Source organism: Pristiophorus japonicus, chromosome 20, assembly GCF_044704955.1.
Source record: "Pristiophorus japonicus isolate sPriJap1 chromosome 20, sPriJap1.hap1, whole genome shotgun sequence".
NCBI classification, from domain to species: domain Eukaryota; kingdom Metazoa; phylum Chordata; class Chondrichthyes; family Pristiophoridae; genus Pristiophorus; species Pristiophorus japonicus.
In genome coordinates this window covers 21,076,187-21,100,496 of record NC_091996.1, presented here as the reverse complement: position 1 = coordinate 21,100,496, position 24,310 = coordinate 21,076,187, and the positions used below count along the sequence as shown (strand labels likewise).

The 24,310-nt window shown below is 44.8% G+C and overlaps 2 protein-coding genes and 2 non-coding genes across 6 annotated transcripts in view; 2 read left to right on the top strand and 2 right to left on the bottom strand.

Moving 5' to 3' along the window:
• traf1 (TNF receptor-associated factor 1) overlaps nucleotides 1-4,179 on the bottom strand; it is a 47,427-nt gene extending 43,248 nt beyond the window's left edge. For both annotated transcript variants that reach the window (XM_070862595.1, XM_070862597.1), the window contains exon 1: nucleotides 4,153-4,179. The gene's annotated coding sequence lies outside the window, so the exon portion shown is untranslated. The remainder of the gene's footprint in view (nucleotides 1-4,152) is intronic.
• trnay-gua (transfer RNA tyrosine (anticodon GUA)) lies at nucleotides 1,103-1,194 on the top strand. The gene is given in 2 exon segments: nucleotides 1,103-1,139; nucleotides 1,159-1,194. It is a non-coding gene; the product is annotated as a tRNA-Tyr (tRNA).
• Nucleotides 1,559-1,650, top strand: trnay-gua (transfer RNA tyrosine (anticodon GUA)). Its single transcript is given in 2 exon segments — nucleotides 1,559-1,595; nucleotides 1,615-1,650. It is a non-coding gene; the product is annotated as a tRNA-Tyr (tRNA).
• A 9,658-nt stretch (nucleotides 4,180-13,837) lies between the features above and the next one.
• LOC139232432 (TNF receptor-associated factor 1-like) overlaps nucleotides 13,838-24,310 on the bottom strand; it is a 61,904-nt gene continuing 51,431 nt past the window's right edge. The window contains exon 11 of one of the 2 annotated variants that reach the window (XM_070862598.1): nucleotides 13,838-23,395. In XM_070862598.1, the coding sequence (XP_070718699.1) occupies nucleotides 23,174-23,395 (222 nt within the window). In that variant the 3' untranslated portion in view covers nucleotides 13,838-23,173. The remainder of the gene's footprint in view (nucleotides 23,396-24,310) is intronic. The other variant, XM_070862599.1, reaches the window with a different exon arrangement.

The following is a 24,310-nucleotide window of genomic DNA, read 5'->3' as shown; positions in this document are numbered from 1 at the left end:
ATTAAAATATAATACGTAGCACAATTCCTGCAAATTAACTCATGTCCTCCTGCCTGGGAGGAACTAACAACTCAACCACCTTGCATTAGACCCAAAATATAAATTGGAAAATAAGTTACATTTGGCTGTCATAGCTGTAAAAATTTAATATACTACATCCCAAGGGTAGAAACAATTGAGATGTTTAAAAGGAAGATAAAGTATCTATTTGGAAAGAAAGGGTATTAAGAAATGTTGAGGAAGGGCATGGAATTGGAGTTAAAAAGATAAAGCTCTCATAGCTAATAATTTGACAGGCAGCTCATGGGATGATTGGCCAAGTTGGGATGAATGGCCAAGTCTAGTTCCCCTTATGGCGAGTGCTTGCAGCACTGGCCAGTCATACAGCCAAAAGAAATGTCACGTGCCCAATATGAATTGTAGACTGTACTGCAGCAATGTTCCCATTAAGCTGCGTGGCCGTGCAGGGGTCTGGAGGCCCCGCGAAGGCCACTCATCAGCTCCATGGGAGAAACCGCGCATGCGCAATAATTTAACTGGGCCGCGCAACCACTTAATGAGACAGCGCACAAAATAAATTAGAGGGAACATTGTACTGCAGCACCAAGGAATCATCCAGATTAAACAAGGAAATTTATAAAACAGTCTATTGGCATGTTAAGTAAGATTTGCTCTTTATATTGGCTACCATATTGATGATTCCCAGCAACTGTTTGCATAATTCTGCCTCTTCTGCTGGGCATCTACTTGAAATACATCATTAATGTGAATCTTCCCTCCAGACATGATTCCGGAGTTCTTGTTGGCCTTTTAAACAGATTATTTTCCAACGCACTTTATACCCCAAGATAGTTAACATTGTTGTTGCCCGATTAAAATAACACTGTGAATTAGAATAGGCCCGGATTACAAATTGGAGAGCTAGAAGAATAAAGTGTGATAGCATTATGTTACTGTTACTTTGTAAAGGTCACCGGGCGATGGAGGGGTCATGGTCAGAGACCCATGATCTTCAAGTGCCACTATCTGTCCTCCTCTTGCCATTCCTAATCATGCAGCTGGACAGGAATTGGACAGGGTCTGTTATAAATGTAGCCGCTTCCCTTCGATAGCTCAGTTGGTAGAGCGGAGGACTGTAGTGGAATCCTCCGCAAAGTCATCCTTAGGTCACTGGTTCAATTCCTGCTCAAAGGAGCTCGTGTTCTTTATCCACTGGTACGCTCGCGGCCTTCCGCGAGAGGTGGGCACCGGAGGGACTGCAGTGCATCATCACACCTGGCAACCAAATTTTAATTTGATTTTATGTTTTAAAGTTTAATTTGTTTTAATTGCCGGTGTTTTTAGTGTCCCCCTCCCCTTTTATAGGGGGCACTTGGAGAAAAAAAAAAAATATGATTTTAGTGCCCAAAAAAACTTTAAAAAAAAACCCACAAAAAAAACCCACAAAAAAAGGGCCTTGTAAATGTTTGGTGTGCCCCCCAGATCGGGGGGGACACGATTTAAGGATTAATGTTTTAGTTTCCTCCCAAAAGAGTCCTATTATAAATGTAGCCGCTTCCCTTCGATAGCTCAGTTGGTAGAGCGGAGGACTGTAGTGGAATCCTCCGCAAAGTCATCCTTAGGTCGTTGGTTCAATTCCTGCTCAAAGGAGCTCGTGTTCTTTATCCACCAGTACGCTCGCGGCCTTCCGCGAGAGGTGGGCACCGGAGGGACTGGAGTGCATCATCACGCCCGGCAACCAAATTTTAATTTGATTTTATGTTTTAAAGTTTAATTTGTTTTAATTGCCGGTGTTTTTATGTCCCCCTCCCCTTTTATAGGGGGCACTTGGAGAAAAAATATGATTTTAGTGCCCCAAAAAAAAAACTTTAAAAAAAACACAAAAAAAATTACAAAAAAAACAAAAAAAAAGAGCCTTGTAAATGTTTGGTGCGTCCTCCAGATCGGGGGGGCCACGATTTAATGTTTTCGTTTCCTCCCAAAAGAGTTCTGTTATAAATGTAAACCTGTATATACCTTGTGTAGCCACCAGAGGGCTCATCCCCTAAAGTCCCAAAGAATCCCACAATCCCTTGGGAGCACAGGTACTTAAGGAGGCCTCAGACTGGAGAGGCACTCTGGAGACCTGCAATAAAAGACTAAGGTCACACTTTACTTTGAGCTCACAGTATCCAGTCAGACTCTTTATTCATACATAACAGGGTCTATGGAGGTCCTTTGTATTACAGAATGCTATCGACTGCAGGAGGACTCCTTCAATATAAAACGATCCATAGACTCATGCAAGATAGAGTGTAAATTGAAAGGTTAGACAATGAAAGATAAGATACAGACAGAAAGACAGGAACAATCCTACAAGGCTGCACCACCTGTAGGAGCGAGCAGGCTAGAAGCGCACAATTGCCTTTCCTTATTAATTACTTTCTTATGCACAAAGACCAAAGATGTATTTTCTTTTATTACACATGTACTAAGAGTAGGATGCAAATTTGTCACTGTGATTCCCTACACAACGAGGCCCATATCTTAATTGTGCCATCATGATGAGGCACAGAACAGAAGTATGGGTGCATTCTGACAAGAGGGGAGGTGAGGGGAACTGGACAACCAATCTCTTCTGCCTCCCTCTACATTCACGACTGTACAACATCTCATAAATGTCACTAATAGAGACCTAAATACAGGTCTTCAGTCCAGCCCCTCAGGATGGTGCACAGAACCCGAATAGAAATGATAGAAATTTACGGCACAGAAGGAGGCCATTCGGCCCACTGTGTTTGTGCCGGCCGAAAAAGAGCTATCCAGTCTAATCCCACTTTTCAGCGCTTGGTCTATAGCCTTGTTGGTTACGGCACTTCAAATGCATACCCAAGTACTTCTTACATATGTGACAAGGGTTTCTGCATCTATCACCCTTTCAGGCAATGAGTTCCAGACCTGTGGGTGAAAACATTTCTCTTCAACTCCCCTCTAATCTTTCTACTAATTACTTTAAATCTATTGACCTCTGGTTATTGACCTCTCTGCTAAGGGAAATAGGTCCTTCCTAACCACTCTATCTAGGCCCCTCATAATTTTATACACCTCAATGAATGAACCCTCAGACTCCCATGTTCTAAAGAAAACAACCTGAACCTATCCAATCTTTCCTCATAGCTAAAATGTTCCAAAAAGGGAGGAAGAAAATAGCCTTTTTAAAAAAAAAAAAAATTCCCCTCTTTTAGAAGGCCCAGGCTTACATGAACTGGGTCAATTTGAAAACTAGACAATCCTCCAAAACAAAAATCATTGTATATACACATTTAAAAATAGAAAAACATCTTTTTAAAATATTCCTATGAAAGGCCCATGGAAAATAAAACATCTCTACAAATAAGATAGAATATCGTTTTTTTGCTAAATTCCGCCCCCAAAATAAAAAAATTGTATTAAACATCTATAACCACAAAATGTCCACTGCTCTGACACATTTACAAATGTCTTCCTGCGTTAAGGTTTCAAATGAATGTTTTGAAGCCAGGACCATGAAAACATCAACAGTTGACACATGCAGAGAGGCAACAATTATATACTTACCAACTCCAGAGATACTGCGGTAAATGGCTGAACATTGAATGTTACATAACTACTCGGAATTTGAAAGGGGTGGGGATAATTTAAAAAAAGGAAATGCTGACAGGAAAAGGTCTCAACACTTGAATAAAATGAACAGAGAGCGGGAACTCAAATTGCAGGAGCACTTTTGGATTTGAAGCATTTAATCCAAACTGGGCTAATGTTTCTTTAAAAAAAACAACACGTTCTTTGGGGAATATAATTATTCCGGCTCGAGGCACAAAACTGGCGGTTGGAGACGGTTTGAAATTTAAAAAACAGGCCGACTCTCCGGGAAGAAAACCCGAGGCCGCGGTCAAACCTGAAGCAAAAAAAACCCACCTTATTGTTAAGTATGATTTATATATATATTAAAATGCGCTGTTTAATTTGAAGCACGGCACTTAGCCGCTCGCATTTATTGTCGAAGGAGAGTCGTCGCGGTTTTGTTTCTTAAACCCAACAGGCCGCTGTTTTAAATTCTTCTGTCGTCTGCACCGCTGCATAATAAATTTGGGTGGGTGTTTTAAAAAGGTAAATAAAGGGCATATACTTTACCCAAAATGTTCGTTCTGCAATTCAAGTGCATCCGCTTCAAACATCCAGCGTGCACTTTGAACGGGAACTTCCTGTAGCTGAGAAGAATCAGCTGCACTTGGCTCAACAACAACCATTGCAAGCCCAGTCAGATAATTCAATGCTGAACCACATTTGCAGTTCATCCTCCCAGGTGGTATGTGCACTGGCCCACCTTTCCTTCGGGTGCAGGACCTGAATGATGACACTCACAAAGTGACATGGACTTACATGTGTCCTTGTCTTCTGTCAAGACCTGATCAGTGTCTGGGACATGGTTGCCTCCAGCAGGAGGACCGCCGCTTCGAAACCCAAACTTCTGCGCGATGGTATTTGGCGACACGAGGCTGGCCGAGAGGATGGCCCTCACTGTGAAGGTAACCAGAGTCGGGGTCTTTGAGTGCTCCAGCGTTGATTTTCCTGTGGCATTGTTTCTGTTGCCGCCGCTGTTTTACCTTGATGGAGATGACAGAGCGGATTAGGCGGTGGTCCGTCCAGCATTCCTGTCATGGTACGGGTGATGTGCACATCCTTGCGGTCCCTCGCTCGGACGATGGCGTAGTCAAGCAGATGCCAGTGCTTCGAGCGAGGGTGTTGTCATGAAGCCTTGTACTTGTCTCTCTGATGGAACAAGATGTTGGTTATGACAAGGCCATGTTCTAAGCACTCCAAACCATCACAGAAGTGTACGAGAGCATGGGCCTTACACTAAACATCCGTAAGACAAAGGTCCTCTACCAACCTGCCCCGCCACACAGTACTGCCCCCCAAGGGGGCATAATCTTAGAATAAGGGGCCGCCCATTTAAAACTGAGATGAAGAGGAATTTCTTCTCTCAGAGGGTTGTAAATCTGTGGAATTCACTGCCTCAGAGAGCTGTGGAAGTTGGGTCATTGAATAAATTTAAGTCACAGTTTCTTAACCAATAAAGGGTTATGGGGAGCGGCCAGGGAAGTGGAGTTGAGTCCATGATCAGGTCAGCCATGATCATATTAAATGGCGGAGCAGGCTCGAGTATGGCCTACTCCTGCTCCTATTTCTTATGTTCTTATGATTATCAAAATCCACGACGAGGCCTTGGACAATGTGGGCCATTTTCCATACCTCGGGAGCCTATGGTCAACAAGAGCAGGTGTCGATAACCAAATCCAACACTGCCTTCAGTGTGCCAGTGCAGCCTTCGGTCACCTGAGGAAGAGAGTGTTTGAAGACCAGGACCTCAAATCTGGCACCGATCTCTATAGAGCAGTAGTGATACCCGCCCTCCTATATGCTTCAGAGACATGGACTATGTACAGCAGGCACATCAAAGCACTGGAGAAGTAGCACCAACGCTGCCTCCGCAAGATCCTGCAAATCCATTTTCAGGATAGGTGCACGAACGTCAGTGTTCTCACTCAGGCCAACATCCCCAGCATCGAAGTATTGACCACGCTCGATCAGCTCTGATGGACGGGCCACATCGTCCGCATGCTTGTTACGAGACTTCCAAAACAAGTGCTGTATTCGGAGCTTCAACATGGCAAGCGAGCCCCAGGTGGGCAGAGGAAACGTTTCAAGGACACCCTCCTTGAAAAAGTGCAACATCCCCACCGCCACCTGGGAGTCCCTGGTCCAAGACCATTCAAAGTGGAGGAGAAGCATCCGGGAAGGCGCCGAACACCTCAAGTTTCTTCGCCGGGAGCAAGCAGAGGCCAAACGCAAACAGCGAAAGGAGCGATGACAACTCAAGCACCCCACCCACCCGTCTCTTCAACCACCATCTGCCCCACCCGTGACAGAGACTAGATCCCGCATCGGACTCATCAGTCACCTGAGAACTCATTTTTAGTGTGGAAGCCAGTCATCCTCGACTCCAAGGGACTGCCTAAGAAGAAGAACCAGAGTCAGGGATGTACTCCATGGCGGCAGAGCGATTGGATGCCACTGGTGGCATTGGCACACCCAGATGACCTGGCGCTACGTCCAGCCCGCAACTAAAGCCATCCACGCACTGAAAATCACACACTGTCCTGACTCCACTAAGTGTACTGAGGAGGCTCAAGCATGTGGAACGACTCCCATCGGGCAGATAATCTTATCCCCGTTCGGGCAGAATTTCTCATCGGCACGAGGCCTCGAAACTTTTCTGGGGAACCTCGGCCTCACAAAAAGCCATCTCTCGGAAATTCCCTCCATGCCATTCACCTCAAACCGGAAGCATTTCCTGTTCAGCTGCTCCTGCAACATTTTCAGTTCCTCATTCTTTCCTTTCATCGGACACAACCTGATGTTCTACCTTGCTATCCGGCCTGGGACCCCCCCTCCCCAGTGGAAGGCTCTCTATGCAGGGATCCTTCCCTGCATTAGTGGGATTTGAGGTGGAGTGTCGCCCGGAACAGTTGTGATGAGCCACTTTACAGACACCCAGACCACATGCTGCAGTCTGGAAGAATCCAAATGTTTGCTTTATTGTGTTTAATGTGTCTTACTGTATATCCTTAAGGATTACAATGGCGTTGGGCTCTGTACCAATATCATCAAGGACACTGGCAGCAGGTAACATGTTTCTTTAGTGTCAACCTGGCTTTCTGTTTTGTTCTTGGAACAGTTGAGGAATTCATGATTGCATTATGTTTGTTTCACTGCAACTCCCTGAAAAACCAGCATATTAATTTGCATTATTGTGTGCCTGTGCTTGCATACAATTCATGTAGGAACAGGAGTAGATAATTTAGCCCCGCGAGCTTGTTTAACCATCCAATTAGATCTTGGCTGATCTGTACCTCAATTCCATTGCTCCATATCCTCTGATGCCCTTTGCTAACACAAAATTATCACCTTCATAAGTCTATCTCAAATGTAATTTGACCCAGCATGTACAGCCTTTTGGGGAGCAAGTTCCAGATTTCCACAACCCTTTGTATGAAAAGGTGCTACCAAATTTCACTCTTAAATGGCCTAGCTCCAGTTTAAGGATGATGTCTTGTTTCCTTTATCAGAGGAAATAGTTTCTCTGTGTCTACCTATCGAATGCCTTAATCATTTTAAATACCTTGGATAGATCACCCCTCAACCTTCTAAACTCAAGGGAATAAAAGCCAAGTTTATGCAACCTGTCCTCATAATTTAACCCTTTAAGCTCTGGTATCATTCTGGTGAATCTACGCTGTACCTCTTCCAAGGCCAATATAGAAACATAGAAAATAGGTGCAGGAGTAGGCCATTCGGCCCTTCGAGCCTGCACCACCATTCAATGACTTCATGGCTGAACATGCAACTTCAGTACCCCATTCCTGCTTTCTTGCCATACCCCTTGATCCCCCTAGTAGTAAGGACTACATCTAACTCCTTTTTGAATATATTTAGTGAATTGGCCTCAACAACTTTCTGTGGTAGAGAATATATATCTTTCCTGAGTTTCTAAATGCTAGTTGTTGTATGGTGCCCAAAACTCAATGAATGGGATTTGTGCAATTGAAGCATCACTTGCTCACTTTTGAATTCCAGCCCCTCTGAGATAAAGGCCAACATTCCATGTGTCTTGCAATGCCAGACTTGATATTGCTGTCTTCACAAAAAGATTCCTCTGTCTAATTCTGTAAGATATCCACGGCTCTGTTTGTATATAGAGAATTGGTGGTTCCGCTCTCTGCTTTGACGTCAGCTTCAATTGGCCACAAAACCTGAATCTCTCCATCACCGAGGAGCTCCTGACCAGCAATTTGCAAAGGGTGGAGGCCTACTTCCTCCGATGGTGACTTCGGCCAATCCCGCAAAAGACCATCACCTCGACATTCCACCTCAACACCCATCAAACAAACCAAGCTTTGAAAGTCTCCTTTTAAGGCGGAGAGTTAAACCATGCCAAAAAACCCTCCTATTTAGGAGTCATGATTGATCACACTCTGTCATATAGACAACATCTCCAGAACCTTGGGAAGAAAGTAAAGAGTAGGGTCAACTTGATCCATAAACTCATTAGATCCACTTGGGGAGCAGACGCTCAAACCCTCTGTACGGCAGCACTCACCCTGGTGTATTCTACAGTGGAGTACTGCTCTCCAGCATGGCTATCAAGTGCGCATATAAAATCCGTTGATGTCCAGATGAATTCTACTATAAGAATTATAACCGATACACTTTTATTAACACCAACATCTTGGCTGCCCATGCTTGCAAACATCGCACCACCACACCTACGCCGCGAATATGCAGTCTCCAGAGAATACAACCACTACACCAGCAAAGACATGCCGATCCAGGCCAATTCGAACAACCTACCACCAAACGTAATCTACAAGTCCATTTTGGACCGTCGCCGAAGCCCTTCAGCGATCTCCCCTCAGCCTTGATGACCGATGGCAAAATGCTTGGAAGAACTGTGACATACGGAATGGATTCCTTACAGAGGAGCCCACAGTACAACCTGAAGGATCAAATCTTCCTCGCAAACTGGACAACCATCGATCGCCTCAGAACCGGTCATGGTAGATGCTGCCACCTTCACCATAGGTGGAAGATTAAAGCCTCCCCATTATTTGACTGTGGAGCTCTTAATCAGACCCTGGAGCACATCATTGATCATGGTCCTCAGAGGAAATTTGCAGGCAGCCTACAAAATATCCACACTGTTACACCGGAAGCTTTGACCTGGTTATCTGACTTAGATATTGACATTTGATTTACTTTGCTACTACCATACGAAAGAAGAAGCTGCTTCAATTGGAGGAAATGAATGCGATCAATTGATAAAATCCTGAGGAGATGTTCACATTGATTGCTTGCTACTTACCATGCAAAACAAACCTTTAAATCTGGGCAATATCTACAACAACTTACATTTCCAAAAGGTTATTTATGTTTAACCAGGTGGAAAATGACACTGAGCAGGATTAAAAAAAGAGAAAAATGGATATAGGGGAAGGCTAAAAGTGTGGTCAAAGACTTTTAAACGGGGAATGGGGGTGGCAGCAGAGATTATGGGAAATAATTACACAGGGTGGGTATAGTAACTGATTGACCGGTATTGTGAAGCAGAGGACGTGAGAAGTACTCACTATTATTGCACCTGCATCATTTCTCTTTATTTGAATAGCAGGAAGAACAATTTGTTTAAGCCCATCAAGGTGTCTAATGTTAGTTTGGGGAAATTAAACTCTTATTTCAGGCACCCAGTGTCAGCGCCGAGTCCTCCCAGGTGAGTTAAAGCACAGTCAAATGCAAAACAAAGCTCCCTCTGCTCTACCTCAACAAGGTGCTTTGTGCCAACCTCGTGAAAAACATGGCCATTACCCAAGTATGCCAGTTTTCCATTTCCCACATCAATCATCTCTCTGAATGAGATTGACAATTAGTACCATTTTGTGATGTAGGCTATGCCCAATAGGAACTAGATTGATTGGCCAAACTAATTTCACAAAGGGTCCCAACAGCCAACAGACATTCATCTAATCCGTCTGTGCTGCATTTGAATGCTGGTCCAGAGGTGAAAGGCCAGTATCAACACACTGTGCTACCCAGTTCCTTGTACATGTATAATTCTAATGGATGGGGAAAGCATGGCAATTGAGTTAATGCTGAAACAAAACTACTAACCAATGATACTCATGTACTACCGGAAACTCACGTGGAAATTTGCTTCCCATTAGTTGGACTTCAGCATGCATGTTTAGCTGGCTATTCGTCAAAGTTACTTTTCAATTAAAGTTCTGCACAAAGAAATGTCTGTCATATTTTATTTCTGCAGTTGAATACAAATCTGACAACTGCCATTCAAAATTCTTCATCGTTTCCTATTTTGGACTAATCTGTGGTTCAGAGCAGTCTACTATTCAGTGAGTAATGGTTTCCCAATCTCTACCAAACCAGAAGCTTTTATTTTATTTTGTTCTTTTTAAATCAGTTTTATATATAAGAGCATTGCATTTTCTACCCTTTCTCCTGGTCTTCCTGAGCTAGGGCCACCTGTTGTCAAAAGGGCAAATAACCTTGTTTCCAGCATCTACCAATGTTACTGTGAGCCAGTGTGTGACCGAGAGAAAGCTCTTCTACCTTTGCTGCTTCCAGTGAGGGAGAGCACGTGAGCTCCGTTCGTCCCAACACTGCATGGCTGAAAAATAATGTTGTTTTAATTCTTCGCCCTGCTGCTTTACAAACACGAACTTTAAATATAAGTATAAATAATAAGGCATTTACCATATGTTTGTTGGGAAGAATGTTTTAGAACCTCATTAACATAACATAGAGATGGTGCGTATGTGTGAGCTCTGAGTTAAACAGTACAACATAATGCACATTTTTTCATGACGACACTACAAAACAACATGAAACCTCTGAGGATGGAGGGGGGCAGGAAATCGGCGAACCCATGCTATTTACGTCGATGAGACACAAACAATAGTTATTTTTACCAGTAATAGTTTGCAGTATGAGGTGAATTAGGGAAAGAAAATTAACAACATTTGCTTCCAGATCCTCCCCCATGTAGCCGGACGCGATTCCAGGCAGAACCGGACCTTCAATGTTGTACCCCGGAGTGCGGCTCCCTGACTGGAAGCACCAGGTTGCAGAATCTATCCCATGTTCAATCCCCTGAGAATACTAATCAAACGTTTGATTTGATTATGTGCCTTGAAAATAAGATCAATGTCAATGAAACAAACCCTTTAATCGGAAGAAGGGAGTATTTGAAGAGGAAACAGGAAGTATAAATTACTTGGGACTTTCCTACAGTACGGAAACATGATTAATCTGTGATCTGGGCTTTGATTGTTCCAAAATCCCCTAACTTAAACCCGGTATTTTTTTTACGCCGTCTATGAAATAGTTTCCAGTACGGAACACTCCATATTATCGTGAGTTTATTGAAATATAACAAAGCACTTCCGGGTACCTCTGAAGCATCAATTTATAGATTTCACAATCCTGTTAGTGCATCCTCTTGTTCAATTCTCTGCGGAGAAGCTGCTAACATTATTAATAAATTTACACGTAATGCCAATTATACTGATCTCATTATTAGGAAGCTCCCAGCAAATACCCCTGGAGCTTTCCTGGATTGGCTACACTGTTAATTACTGGCAGTAATAGTTTTTAGTTCAGTAAATTGTTTCAAGAAACTATTCTGGGGAAAAAAAACAATTCTAACTCTGCCTAATTGTAAGATGTAACAAACTAATGCAACAGTTATTATGTAGAATAGCTTCAACTCGATTTAGTTACAGGGGGAAATTGAAAAAGGATTTAGAAGGGCAAAGAGAGAGTATGAGAAAAGATTAGCAGACAATATTAAAAGGAACCCAACAAAGTAAACGGATAGTTAAAGGAATGGTTAGGCCGATCAGAGACAAAAAAGGAAATCTTCTTGTGGAGGCAGAGGGGTTGACTGAGGTACTACTTTGCATCTGTCTTCACAAAAGAGGATGAAATTAATGCCGCAGTAGAGCGGGAGTAGAGGTTTTGGATAGGATAAAAATAGATAGAAAAGAAGTTGGCATCACTCAAAGTTAACAAAGTCACCTGGTCCAGATGGGATGCATCTTAGGTTACTGAGGGAAACTAGGGCGGAGATAGCAGCAGCTCTGTCCACAATCTTTCACTTCTCCTTGGGTATGAGAGTGGTGCCAGATGACTGGGGGATTGCAAATGTTACACCCCTGTTCAAAAAGGGGGAGATGGGTAAATCGGATAACTATAGGCTAATCAGTCCATGCCACTGGTGGGAAAACTACTAGAGATCATTGTTGCGGTCAAAATTAATTCTCACTTATGGTGAGGCCCCAGAGAGCAGTTCTTGGACTTTAAGCATTTTTGGAAGCAAAAGAATGACTTTCCTTGTACAATAATACTATTTATTTGGACATGCATCCCTGAAATATTTTTAAAGCTGGAATGAAAATGGATCACGGAGCAGTGTAACGGTAGTACCTCCATGTGTGAGGGTAGAAATCCTCCACTCTGTGTAATGGAAGAGACACCAGTTTCATGATAGTCACCCACCCCCATGTGAAAGTATAGACCCCCCTCCCTTCCCCCTTCACCTCATGTGAGGTGAGAGACCCCAACTGAGAGGCATATACCTTCAGGATGTTAGAGAAGCACTCTGACAATACAGATGGAGTTGAAAGGTTGTTGAGAGGTAGAGCTAGGTGTCGTTGGGACACGTGTAGGCTGATTCCATGTCTGTATTTTATGTCACTGAGAGGCAACATGTAGAAGAGGAAGACGGCAGGGCCAATGATAGATCCTTGGGTTGCACTAGAGTTGACAGCGCAGGGGTGGGAAAAGAAGCCATTGTTAGAGTTGCTCTGGCCATATTTGGGAAGGTCGGAGGATGGGCTTAGATACCTGCAGTATTGCTGTTTTAGTGAAATATATACATTTTTGGAAAGTGTTGAGATTGCAGTTATTAGGTCTGCATATATGGTTTTATCCATATCCTGAATCACCTCTGATATGTTGCTGCAGTTAGTGCTTATAGAAAACCACTCTCATCAAGAGCTAACTGAGACTGGGTGGCATAATCCAAAGTGAATTTCTGAATGAACACGAATGGATTTAGTTAAATTGCCTTGTTATGGTGCTGGCTCTCAGTGGGCCAGCTCAATGCAGGAATTTTTTGGCGGGTGAGGAAATACATATTTGTAATCTGTCATCATAGGCAGTCCCTCGAAATCGAGTCATGCTGTACACCTTCTATGGGCAAACAATTTGTAGTGGAGGAAGGTGAAAGTGAAAGATACTAGAGTGACAATACATTTTTCCACTGGATTATGCGGACATGATCTTGAATAGACAGAGGCATAAAATTCCCCTTCCCTTAATTCCCTGCCATTTTAAACCAACGCATGTAATCTCAGATGGACGGCACTTCAGAAATTGTATTTCAGATGATTTAGTTTCCAGTGCAACTTCCAAAAGGGCACAGCTTTGATGTCACACGAGTTCAATGGGCTCAAGCCAAGAGATGAATAGGTCCACCAAAACCTAACAGTGACTTCATTGTCTTGTGATAGATGTGTAATTAAATGATGTGTGTGAAAGATCATCAGTTACTAAACCATAGAGAAAGCCAAATCTCACTAGATTTTAATCAGTTAAAATTTTTGACTCTACCATAAAGGCAATTATTTTGAAAGTATATCTAATGTTGAGGAAGGGGAATACCCTTCTCACCCCTATATTATTGTGGTTCTGTATAGATAGTAACTAACCTTTAATTAAAAAAAGCACCTAGTTTACCATGTGCCACATCTATTTTTTTGTACTTAGATTGGAAATTTCCCATGTTTCATTCTTCGAATTATTTGCTATTTGTTTCCTCGACCATACTTTTGCATAAAAGTTAAACTTGTATTTCATTCATTATGTAGTTTCCCAACTACATAGTAATTGCTGCTGGTTGTCGAATTTTAGTTTAAGAAAATAGATATATGTTTGTCTGAGAATTAACTTGTATCCTGTTAAATACACAGGAAGTCAAACTCAAAAGCAGCAAGGGCAATGACTAGCATTTTAAAGTACACAGTTCTAACTCTAAAACACAAATGCCAAACAAAATGTGAAATCATTCTCAAAGGAAGGAATTTCTGAAATCAAGGTAACTAAGAAAACAATTGATGAGAAATAAACAAACAACCCTTGAGACTGGTGACATGCTAAATTTAACATTGTTTTTAATGCTACCATATAGAATGGTCCAGTTGTAGCATATTGAAAACTTATCACAACTTTAATTAAATGGTTTGCAACATATTTTGTGGGTGCAGGTTTTTAAGAATTATTCTTCAAACTCTGTTGAAATCTAGCAATTGATATTAGCATAAGAACAATTTGTGCTAACTTTATTAGACAAGGACAAATATAAAGCTTCATGGCAACACTCTCGCTCTAAGCACTGGCATCTGCTAGACTATGTCATCGTCCAAGCATGGGACCGCAAAGACATGTGCATCACCCGCGCCATGACAGGAGCTGACGACTGCTGGACGGACCACTGCCTAATTCGCTACGTCATCACCATCAACATTGCCCCAAAACAGCGAATGCAACAGAAACAATGCCGCAGGAAAATCAACGGCGGTGCATTCAAAGATCCTGCTAAGAAAGCTCTATTCAGCCAGCACCTCGCTACCAACCTGACGACTCCCAGAAACGCAGAGTGTCTACAGCGCCTGGTCAACCCTCAAGGCTTCCATAATCAGCAACTGCGAAAAGACACTCGCTCACTCGACCAGGAAACACCAAGACTGGTTCGACGAGAATGACCAGGAAATCTGGGAGCTAGTATGCCGCAAGCGCAAGGCATTCTTGGACTGGAAGTAGCAACGCACCTCGAGGGCAAGAAAGCAGCTCTACAGACGTCTGAAGGCCGAGGTCCAATATAAAACCCGCGACCTAAAGAACAGATGGTGGGTGGAGAAAGCTCAAGAAATCCAGCAGCTAGCCGACAGCCACGACGTGCGAGGATTCTTCAGCGCAATCAAGACGACCTATGGCCCAAGTACCCAATGCCCTACCCCACTATTGGCCAAGAACAGAGATGTGCTCATCAAGGACAGAGAGGCAGTCGGTGCCCGCTGGAAGGAGCACTTCGAGCATCTCCTCAACCGAGACTCTGTCGTCAACGTGAGTGTCCTCGACTCCATCTGCCACCACCTCAGCACAACCCCAGCCTGGCATGAGGTAGAAAAGGCCATCCGACAACTGAAGAACAACTAGTCATCAGGAGCAGATGGAATCCCTGCCAAAGCACTAAAACATGGCGGAGAAGCACTACTGGTGCAGATCCATGACCTCATCTCTCTTATCTGGAAGGAGGAGATCATGCCAGGAGATCTCAGAGACGCTGTAATCATGACCATCTTCAAGAAAGGTGACCAGTCCGACTGCGGTAACTAGAGAGGAATCTCCCTGCTGTCGACCACCGGGAAAGTCATCGCAAGAATCCTCCTGCATCGCTGCCTTCCTGGGGCTGAAGAACTCCTCCCAGAGTCGCAATGCGGATTCCGTCCACTAAGGGGCATAATGGACATGACCTTCACCACGCTGCAGATACAAGAGAAATGCAAGGAACAGCACCAACCCTTGTATGTGTCCTTCGACCTCACAAAAGCCTTCGACACTGTCAACTGTGAGGGATTAAGGAGTGTCCTCCTCAGATTGGGCTGCCCTCAAAAGTTTGTCACCATTCTCCACTTGCTCCATGATGACATGCAAGCCGTAATCCTGAGCAACGGATCCACCACAGACCCATTCCACATTCGGACCGGGGTCAAGCAAGGCTGTGTCATCGCACCAATGCGCTTCTCGATCTTCCTTGCTAAAATACTCCACTTCACCCTCAGTAAGCTCCCCACTGGAGTGGAGCTAAATTACAGGACAAACGGTAATCTGTTCAACCTTCGCCGACTCCAGGCCAAATCCAGTCCCATCCTCCGTCATCGAACTACAGTATGCAGACGACGCCTGCGTCTGCACACATTCTGAGGCCGAACTCCAAGCCATCGTCAACACCTTCACTGAGGTGTACGAAAGCTTGGCCTTACACTAAACATCCGTAAGACAAAGATCCTCGACCAACCTTCCCCCTCCACACAGCATAGTCAGTCCCTCGAACAAGGGTGACTTGCTTCCATATGAGTTCACAGATGTTTCAATGAAGGACCCGATGTTCCAGTCTTGAACTCCAATTGAAGAGGTGGAAGATGCCTGTGTGTGGATTTTTTTAACATGTGGTGACCGTTGCACATCAGCCACCATACGGGCTTGACAGAGCTAGGCCTTTATCCAGTAGCAAGGATTAACCAAGACGACTGGAGACCTGCTCTGATGCACAGACCTAGTGCGCACACAAATCGCAGTGTGGGCTGGCCCATGCTGCCCCTGAGCCCTCGGCTCTTCTGGGCTCTGAACCCTCATTCGCCACACCTCCGCTACAATCTTGCGCTGTTATCAAAATCCACTATGAGGCCTTGGACAACGTGTACCATTTTCCATACCTTGTGCTGTCAACAAGGGCAGACATCGACGACGAGGTCTAACACCGCCTTCAGTGCGCCAGTGCAGCCTTCAGTTGCCTGAGGAAGAGTATTTGAAGACCAGGACCTCAAATCCGGCACAAAGCTCATGGTCTACAGAGCAGTGGTAATACCCGCCCTCCTATATGGTTCAGAGACATGGACTATGTACAGCAGGCACCTCAAAACACTGGAGAAGTACCACCAACGCTGCCTCCGCAAGATCCTGCAAATCCATTGGCAGGATAGGTACACCAATGTCAGTGTCCTTGCTCAGGCCAATATCCCCAGCATCAAAGCACGGACCATGTTCGATCAGCTCTGATGGACGGACCACATCGCCCGCATGCCTGACACGAGACTCCCAAAACAAGCGCTCTATTCGGAGCTCCGACATGGCAAGCGAGCCCCAGGTGGGCAGAGAAACGTTTCAAGGACACCCTCAAAGCCTCCTTGAAAAAATGTAACATCCCCACCGACACCTGGGAATCCCTGGCCCAAAGTCGAGGAAAAGCACCCGGGAAGGCGTTGAACACCTTGAGTCTCTTTGCCAAGAGCAAGCTGAAGCCAAGCAATGACAGCGGAAGGAGGGTGTGGCAACCCAGGCTCCCCACCCACCTGTTCCTTCAACCACCATTTGTCCCACCTGTGACAGAGACTGTAGTCCCACATTGGACTCTTCAGTCACCTGAGAACTCATTTCTAGTGTGGAAGCAAGTCATCCTCGACTCCGAGGGACTGCCTATGATGATGAGACAAGGAAACCTATAAGAAAGCCAAATCTAAGAGTCATCCACAATATGTACTTCCCCTGAACAGATTGATCAGAGACCGAAGGCTCCATTTTTCAAAAGTATGTCTGTGCCACATTTACATGAATTATTACATGAATTACAGTGTGTAATTTAAGTTGCATTATATTAGAAAAAAAGAAAGACTTGCATTTATATACCATCTTTCACGACCTCCGGATGTCCCAAAGCGCTTTATAGCCAATAAAGTACTTTTTGAAATGTAGTCACTGTTGTAATGTAGGCAGCGCGGCAGCCAATTTGCGCACAGCAAGCTCTCACAAACAGCAAATTGATAATGGATAATCTGATGTTGATTGAGGGATAAATATTGGCCAGAACACCGGGGATAACTCCCCTGCTCTTCAAAATAGTGCCATGGGATCTTTTACGTCCATCTGAGAGTGCAGATGGAGCCTCGGTTTAACGCCTCATCCGAAAGACGTCACCTCAGACAGTGCAGCACTCCCACAGCACTGCACTGGAGTGTTAACCTAGATTTTTGTGCTGAAGTCTCTGGAATGGAACTTGAACCCATGACCTTCTGATCCAGTAGCGAGAGTGCCATCCACTGAGCCAGGGCTGACACACGTAATAAAGACTTCCATTATATAGCGCCTTATCACATCTCAGAAATGCCCAAATCATCATAGGCGGTTCCTCGAAGAAGGATTACTTGCTTCCACATGAGTTCAGAGATGTTTCAATGAAGGACCCAGTGTTCCAGTCCTGAACTCCAATTGAGTGGGTGGAAGATGCCTGTGCGTGGATTTTTTTAACGTGTGGTGACGGCCACCACACGGGCTTGACAGAGCTAGGCCATAAAAGGGCACGACTGTTGGGGAGCGGCCACAGGAGCAGCCAGCGGGAGTTCAAGGAGCGGTCTATAAAAGGGCGCGATCGTCGGGGAGCGGCCACAGGAGCAGCCAGCGGGTTCGAGGAGCCAGCTGGTGCAGGTGCAGGGGCAGAAGGTAAACAAAGAAGTAAAAGGAAATTGAAGTGTGACGTCACAGCCAATCGGGTAAGTGATTGGCTGGTGGATTGGTGAGTATGTGATCTTTTTCTTCTTTTCTTATCAGTAGGAAACCTTTGGCATTGTTGTCAAATTAAGTTAATCTAAGGGTTAAGTTATGGCAGGAGAGTCCAGACCCATGTCATGCTCCTCCTGTGCTATGTGGGAAATAGTCTCCCTGACTACTATGTGCGCAGGAAGTGTGTCCAGCTGCAGCTCCTGACGGACCGCATGGCGGCACTGGAGCGGAGCAAGGACTCTGGAGCATCCGCAATGCTGAGGATGTCGTGAATAGCCTGTTTAGTGAGTTGGTCACACCACAGGTAAAGGTTACTCGGGCAGATAGGGAATTGGTGGCTATCAGGCAGAGCAGTGGAGGAAAGGTAGTGCAGGGGTCCCCTGCGGTCATCTCCTTCCAAAACAGCTATATTGTTTTGGGTACTGTTGAGGGAGATGACTCATCAGGGGAAGGCACCCAAGTTCATGGCACCATGGGTGGCTCTGCGGCACAGGAAGGCAGGAAAAAGAGTGGGAGAGCTATAGTGATAGGGGATTCGATTGTAAGGGGAATAGATGGGCATTTCTGCGGTCGCAAACGAGACTCCAGGACGGTATGTTGCCTCCCTGGTGCAAGGGTCAAGGATGTCTCGGGAGCGGCTGCAGCGCATTCTGGAGGGGGAGGGGGAACAGCTAGCTGTCATGGTACATATAGGTACCGATATAGGTAAAAAACGGGATGAGGTCCTACAAGCTTAATTTAGGGAGCTAGGAGTTAAATTAAAAAGTAGGACCTCAAAGGTAGTAATCTCAGGATTGCTACCAGTGCCATGTGCCAGTCAGAGTAGGAATTGCAGGATAGTTCAGATGAAAACATGGCTTGAGGAATGGTGCAAGGAGGAGGGATTCAAATTCCTGGGGCATTGGAACCGGTTATGGGGGAGGTGGGACTAGTACAAACCGGACGGTCTGCACCTGGGCAGGACCAGAACCAATGTCCTAGGCGGAGTGTTTGCTAGTGCTGTTGGGGAGAGGTTAAACTAATATGGCAGGGGGATGGGAACCTATGCAGCGAGGCAGAGGGAAGTAAAAAGGGGGCAGAAGCAAAAGGTAGGAAGGAGAAAAGCAAGAGTGGAGGGCAGAGAAATCAAGGGCAAAAATCAAAAAGGGCCACATGACAACATAATTCTAAAAGGACAAAGAGTGTTAAAAGAACAAGCCTGAAGGCTCGGAGTCTCAATATGAGGTGCATTCGTAATAAGGTGGCCGAATTAACTGCGCAGATAGCTGTTAACGGATATGATGTAATTGGGATTACGGAGAAATGGCTCCAGGGTAACCAAGGCTGGGAACTCAACATCCAGGGGTATTCAATATTCAGGAAGGATAGACAGGAAGGAAAAGGAGGTGGGGAAGCGTTAATGGTTAAAGAGGTTAACACAATAGTAAGGAAGGACATTAGCTTGGATGATGTGGAATCTATATGTGTAAAGCTGCGAAACACCAAAGGGCAGAAAACGTTAGTGGGAGTTGTGTACAAACCACCAAACAGTAGTAGGGAGGTTGGGAATGGCATCAAACAGGAAATTAGGGACGCGTGCAATAAGAGTACAGCAGTTATCATGGGTGACTTTAACCTACATATTGATTGGGCTAACCAAACTGGTAGCAATACTGTGGAGGAGGATTTCCTGGAGTGTATAAGGGATGGTTTTCCAGACCAATATGTCGAGCAACCAACTAGAGGGCTGGCCATCCTAGACTGGGTCTTGTGTAACGAGAGAGGATTAATTAGCAATCTGGTCATGCGTGGCCCCTTGGGGAAGAGTGACCATAATATGATAGAATTCTTTATTAAGATGGAGAGCGACACAGTAAATTCAGAGACTAGGGTCCTGAACTTAAAGAAAGGAAACTTCGATAGTATGAGACGTGATTTGGCTGGGATAGGCTGGCAAATGATACTTAAAGGCTAGGCAATGGCAGAAATTTAAAGATCACTTGGATGAATTACAACTATTGTACATCCCTGTCCGGCTTAAAAATAAAAAAGGAAAGGTGACTCAACTGTGGCTGACAAGGGAAATTACGGAAGTGTTAAATCCAAGGAAGAGACATACAAATTGGCCAGAAAAAGCAGCAAACCTGAGGACTGGGAGAAATTTAGAATTCAGCAGAGGAGGACGAAGGGTTTAATTAGGAGGGGGAAAATAGAGTATGAGAGTAAGCTTGCAGGGAACATAAAAACTGACTGCAAAAGCTTCTATAGATATGTGAAGAGAAAAAGATTAGTGAAGATTAATGTAGGTCCCTTGCAGTCAGAATCAGGTGAATTCATAATGGGGAACAAGGAAATGGCAGACCAATTGAACAAACACTTTGGTTCTGTCTTCACTAAGGAAGACACAAATAACTTCCCAAAAATACTAGGAGACCGAGGGTCTGGCGGGAAGGAGGAACTGAGGGAAATCCTTATTAGTCAGGAAATGGTGTTAGGGAAACTGATGGGACTGAAGGCCGATAAATCCCCAGGGCCTGATAGTCTGCATCCCAGAGTACTTAAGGAAGTGGCCCTAGAAATAGATGCATTGGTGGTCATTTTCCAAAATTCCATGGACTCTGGATCAGTACCTATGGATTGGAGGGTAGCTAATGTAACCCCACTTTTTAAAAAAAAGAGGGAGAGAGAAAACAGGGAATTATAGACCAGTTAGCCTGACATCGGATGTGGGGAAAATGCTGGAATCAATTATTAAAGATGAAATAGCAACGCATTTGGAAAGCATTCGGTCCAAGTCTGCATGGATTTATGAAAGGGAAATCATGCTTGACAAATCTTCTGGAGTTTTTTGAGGACGTAACTAGTAGAGTGGACAAGGGAGAACCAGTGGATGTGGTGTATTTGGACTTTCAAAAGGCTTTTGATAAGGTCCCACACAAGAGATTAGTGTACAAAATTAAGGCATATGGCATTGGGGGTAATGTATTGACGTGGATAGAGAACTGGTTAGCAGACAGGAAGCACGGAGTGGGAATAAACGGGTCCTTTTCAGAATGGCAGACAGTGACTAGTGGCGTGCCGCAGGGTTCAGTGCTGGGATCCCAGCTATTTACAATATACATTAATGATTTAGACGAAGGAATTGAATGTAATATCTCCAAGTTTGCAGATGACACTAAGCTGGGTGGCAGTGTGAGTTATGAGGAGGATGCTAAGAGGCTGCAGGGTGACTTGGACAGGTTAGGGGAATGGGCAAATGCATGGCAGATGCAGTATAATGTGGATAAATGTGAGGTTATCCACTTTGGTGGCAAAAACAGGAAGGCAGATTATTATCTGAATGGTGACAGATTAGTAAAAGGGGAGGTGCAACAAGACCTGGGTGTCATGGTACATCAGTCGCTGAAGGTAGGCATGCAGGTACAGCAGGCAATAAAGAAAGCAAATGGCATGCTGCCCTTCATAGCGAGAGGATTTGAGTATAGGAGCAGGGAGGTCTTACTGCAGTTGTACAGGGCCTTGGTGAGACCACACCTTGAGTATTGTGTGCAATTTTGGTCTCCTAATCTGAGGAAGGACGTGCTTGCTGTTGAGGGAGTGCAGCAAAGGTTCATCAGACTAATTCCCGGGATGGCAGGACTGACATATGAAGAAAGACTGGATCGGTTAGGCTTATACTCACTGGAATTTAGAAGAATGAGAGGGGATCTCATAGAAACATATAAAATTATGATGGGACAGGACAGGTTAGATGCAGGAAGAATGTTCCCGATGTTGGGCAAGTCCAGAACCAGGGGTCACAGTCTAAGGATAAGGGGTAAGCCATATAGGACCGAGATAAGGAGAAACTTTTTCACCCGGAGAGTGGTGAACCTGTGGAATTTTCTACCACAGGAAGTTGTTGAGTCCAGTTCGTTGGATATATTCAAGAGGGGGTTAGATGTGGCCCTTACGGCTAAGGGGATCAGGGGGCATGGAGAGAAGGCGGGAGTGGGGTACTGAAGTTGAATGATCAGCCATGATCATATTGAATGGCAGTGCAGGCTCGAAGGACCGAATGGCCTGCTCCTGCACCTATTTTCTATGTTTCTATGTTTATCCAGTGGCAAGGATTAACCAGGACGACTGGAGACCTGCTCTGCTGCATGGACCTAATGCACACACAAATCATAGTGTGAGCTGGCCCGTGCTGCCCCTGGGCCCTCGGCTCTAATGGGCCCCGAACCCTCATTCGCCGCACCTCCGCCACAATCTCTCGCCGCTCCTCTGCCACGATCGTGCCCAAAGCAATGCACAGTGAATTACTTTGAAGTGTAGTGACTGTAGTTATGTATGCAAATGCAGCAGCCATTGTTCACACAGCGAGATCTTATAAACAGCAATGGCATGAACAACTGATGTTTTTATGGTGATGTTGCTTGAGGGAACAATGTTGGGCAGGACACAAGGAAAACACCCTGGTCTTCTTGAAGTAGTGTCATGGGTCTTTAATGCTCATTTTAATAGGCAGTCAGCTCCTATGTTTTAACATCTCATTTGAAGGACTGGGCCTCCAACAGTGCGACACATCCTCGGTAATATGTTGAAGTGGTTGATTTGAACTTGAGGTGTGAATCAAGGGCGCAAGGGTTGAATCAGGCAATTCACCCCACCACCCCCGAGCATGAGGCTCGGGAGATTATAACTCCTCGGCCTCATTTACATGTGCAAAAGGCCGAATTCCCCCACCCCCGGGGGGAGAGAGGGAGGCGGTAGGCTGCTGCCGGGGACATATTGAAATGATTTCTGGCAATGTAAGCAGGAAGGGGCTTGGGAGATTTGGAGTAATTGGAGCCTGGAACAGGGGAGCCCCGAGCTATCCTTGTGAGTTCAGGAGGACCAGGAGTGCTCCTCCTGCACCACAAGAAACTTTTAAAAGAGAGTGCATTGTACTGATAATACAATATTATGAAATACCTTTCTCCGTTTTTTTCCTGAAATACATCCTTTTTCAAGAAACATGTCTTTGTTAAGGTCTTCTTCATTTTTCTGTGAATATATCCTGATTATTAAATTTAGTATTCTCCTATGGTGGCAGAAAAACAGGTGGTAATGTTACCATATTTTATATGTCATATTTCACCTGTTTATCACTAAATTGTGCAATGCCAAGTGCTAACTGTCACCTAACATCAAAGCCTGCTTCGACTATAGAACTTTATAATCAATTTACAGGGACAACCTCTGCACCTACAAACATTTCATCATTGTCCACAAACTCGGAGAAGCGCTGGTTGAATTCAGAGGAAGTCGCAAACGTGGAGAATCCACGTGGTGCATTCATACTTTCTACAGGTCTTTGTAAAGCTGGGTCCAAGGCACTTGGAATACAGATCTTCAGAATGGACTGCTGTCGATCTCTTAGGTTTAGTAAAGCAAGTTTCACCTGACAAAAAAGCAGAAAGACACAATCTGAGCTGAAAGTCTTGTATAGCTGCATTTAAAATATTATTGTATAGTAAATACTTGCCAGCAAATGGTGGGTCACAAAAAATATGCCATTGGCTGACAACTTGGTGTATGCAGATATGTAAAGCTTTTCTGCTTGGGTGGCAAATTAGCTGTTGCAATGTGAGTTTGTGCTACAACAGACGATTTGCTGCCCCAAGAGATCATACTGGATTCTTCCTTCGCTCTCTTTTCTCGAGTACAGTCGCTCTTCCCTTCAAAACCACTGTCATCATCTCTTACTCAAAAATCTAATCCATCCTTTCCAACTCCCATGCATCACCACGATGGTTTACCCCACCTCAGCAACACTGTCCACCTCCATCCCACCTCAGCCCTTGTATCTTGAATCCCTTTGCCTCCTCCAGACTCGACTACTGTGCCACAGAGAGCCTACTCCACTCGCCCATCACCCCGTCCTCACTGGCCTTAACTGGCTCCCTGTCCCCAAAGCATTAAAATCCCCATCCTCATCTCTAACTTCATCTCTCCCTATCTCTGCAATCTCTTCCAGCCTTGTCACCCTCCCTGCCCAAAATGCTCGCTTCTTTTGAGTCTAACTTTCTCTCTCCCCATTTGCCACCTTGGATAGACTCTCTGGAACTTTCTTTCTAAACTGCTCCATTTTTAAAACCCTTTTGAAAACCAATCTCTTCAATCAAGCTTTCCATCATCCCTCTTACTCTCTTCCTTTCTTTACGGTAAAAGTGCAAAATAATTGCAAGTGTTCTCTCTTTCTTAAGTGTTGCTGTAATGGAGCCGAGCACAAGTGGCTTTACATTCTGTAGGATGGCACTTGTAAATGTGGTGGGCTGGGGGTGCTGGGGAAGGAGTTGCCGTGGCTGCTTGCTCA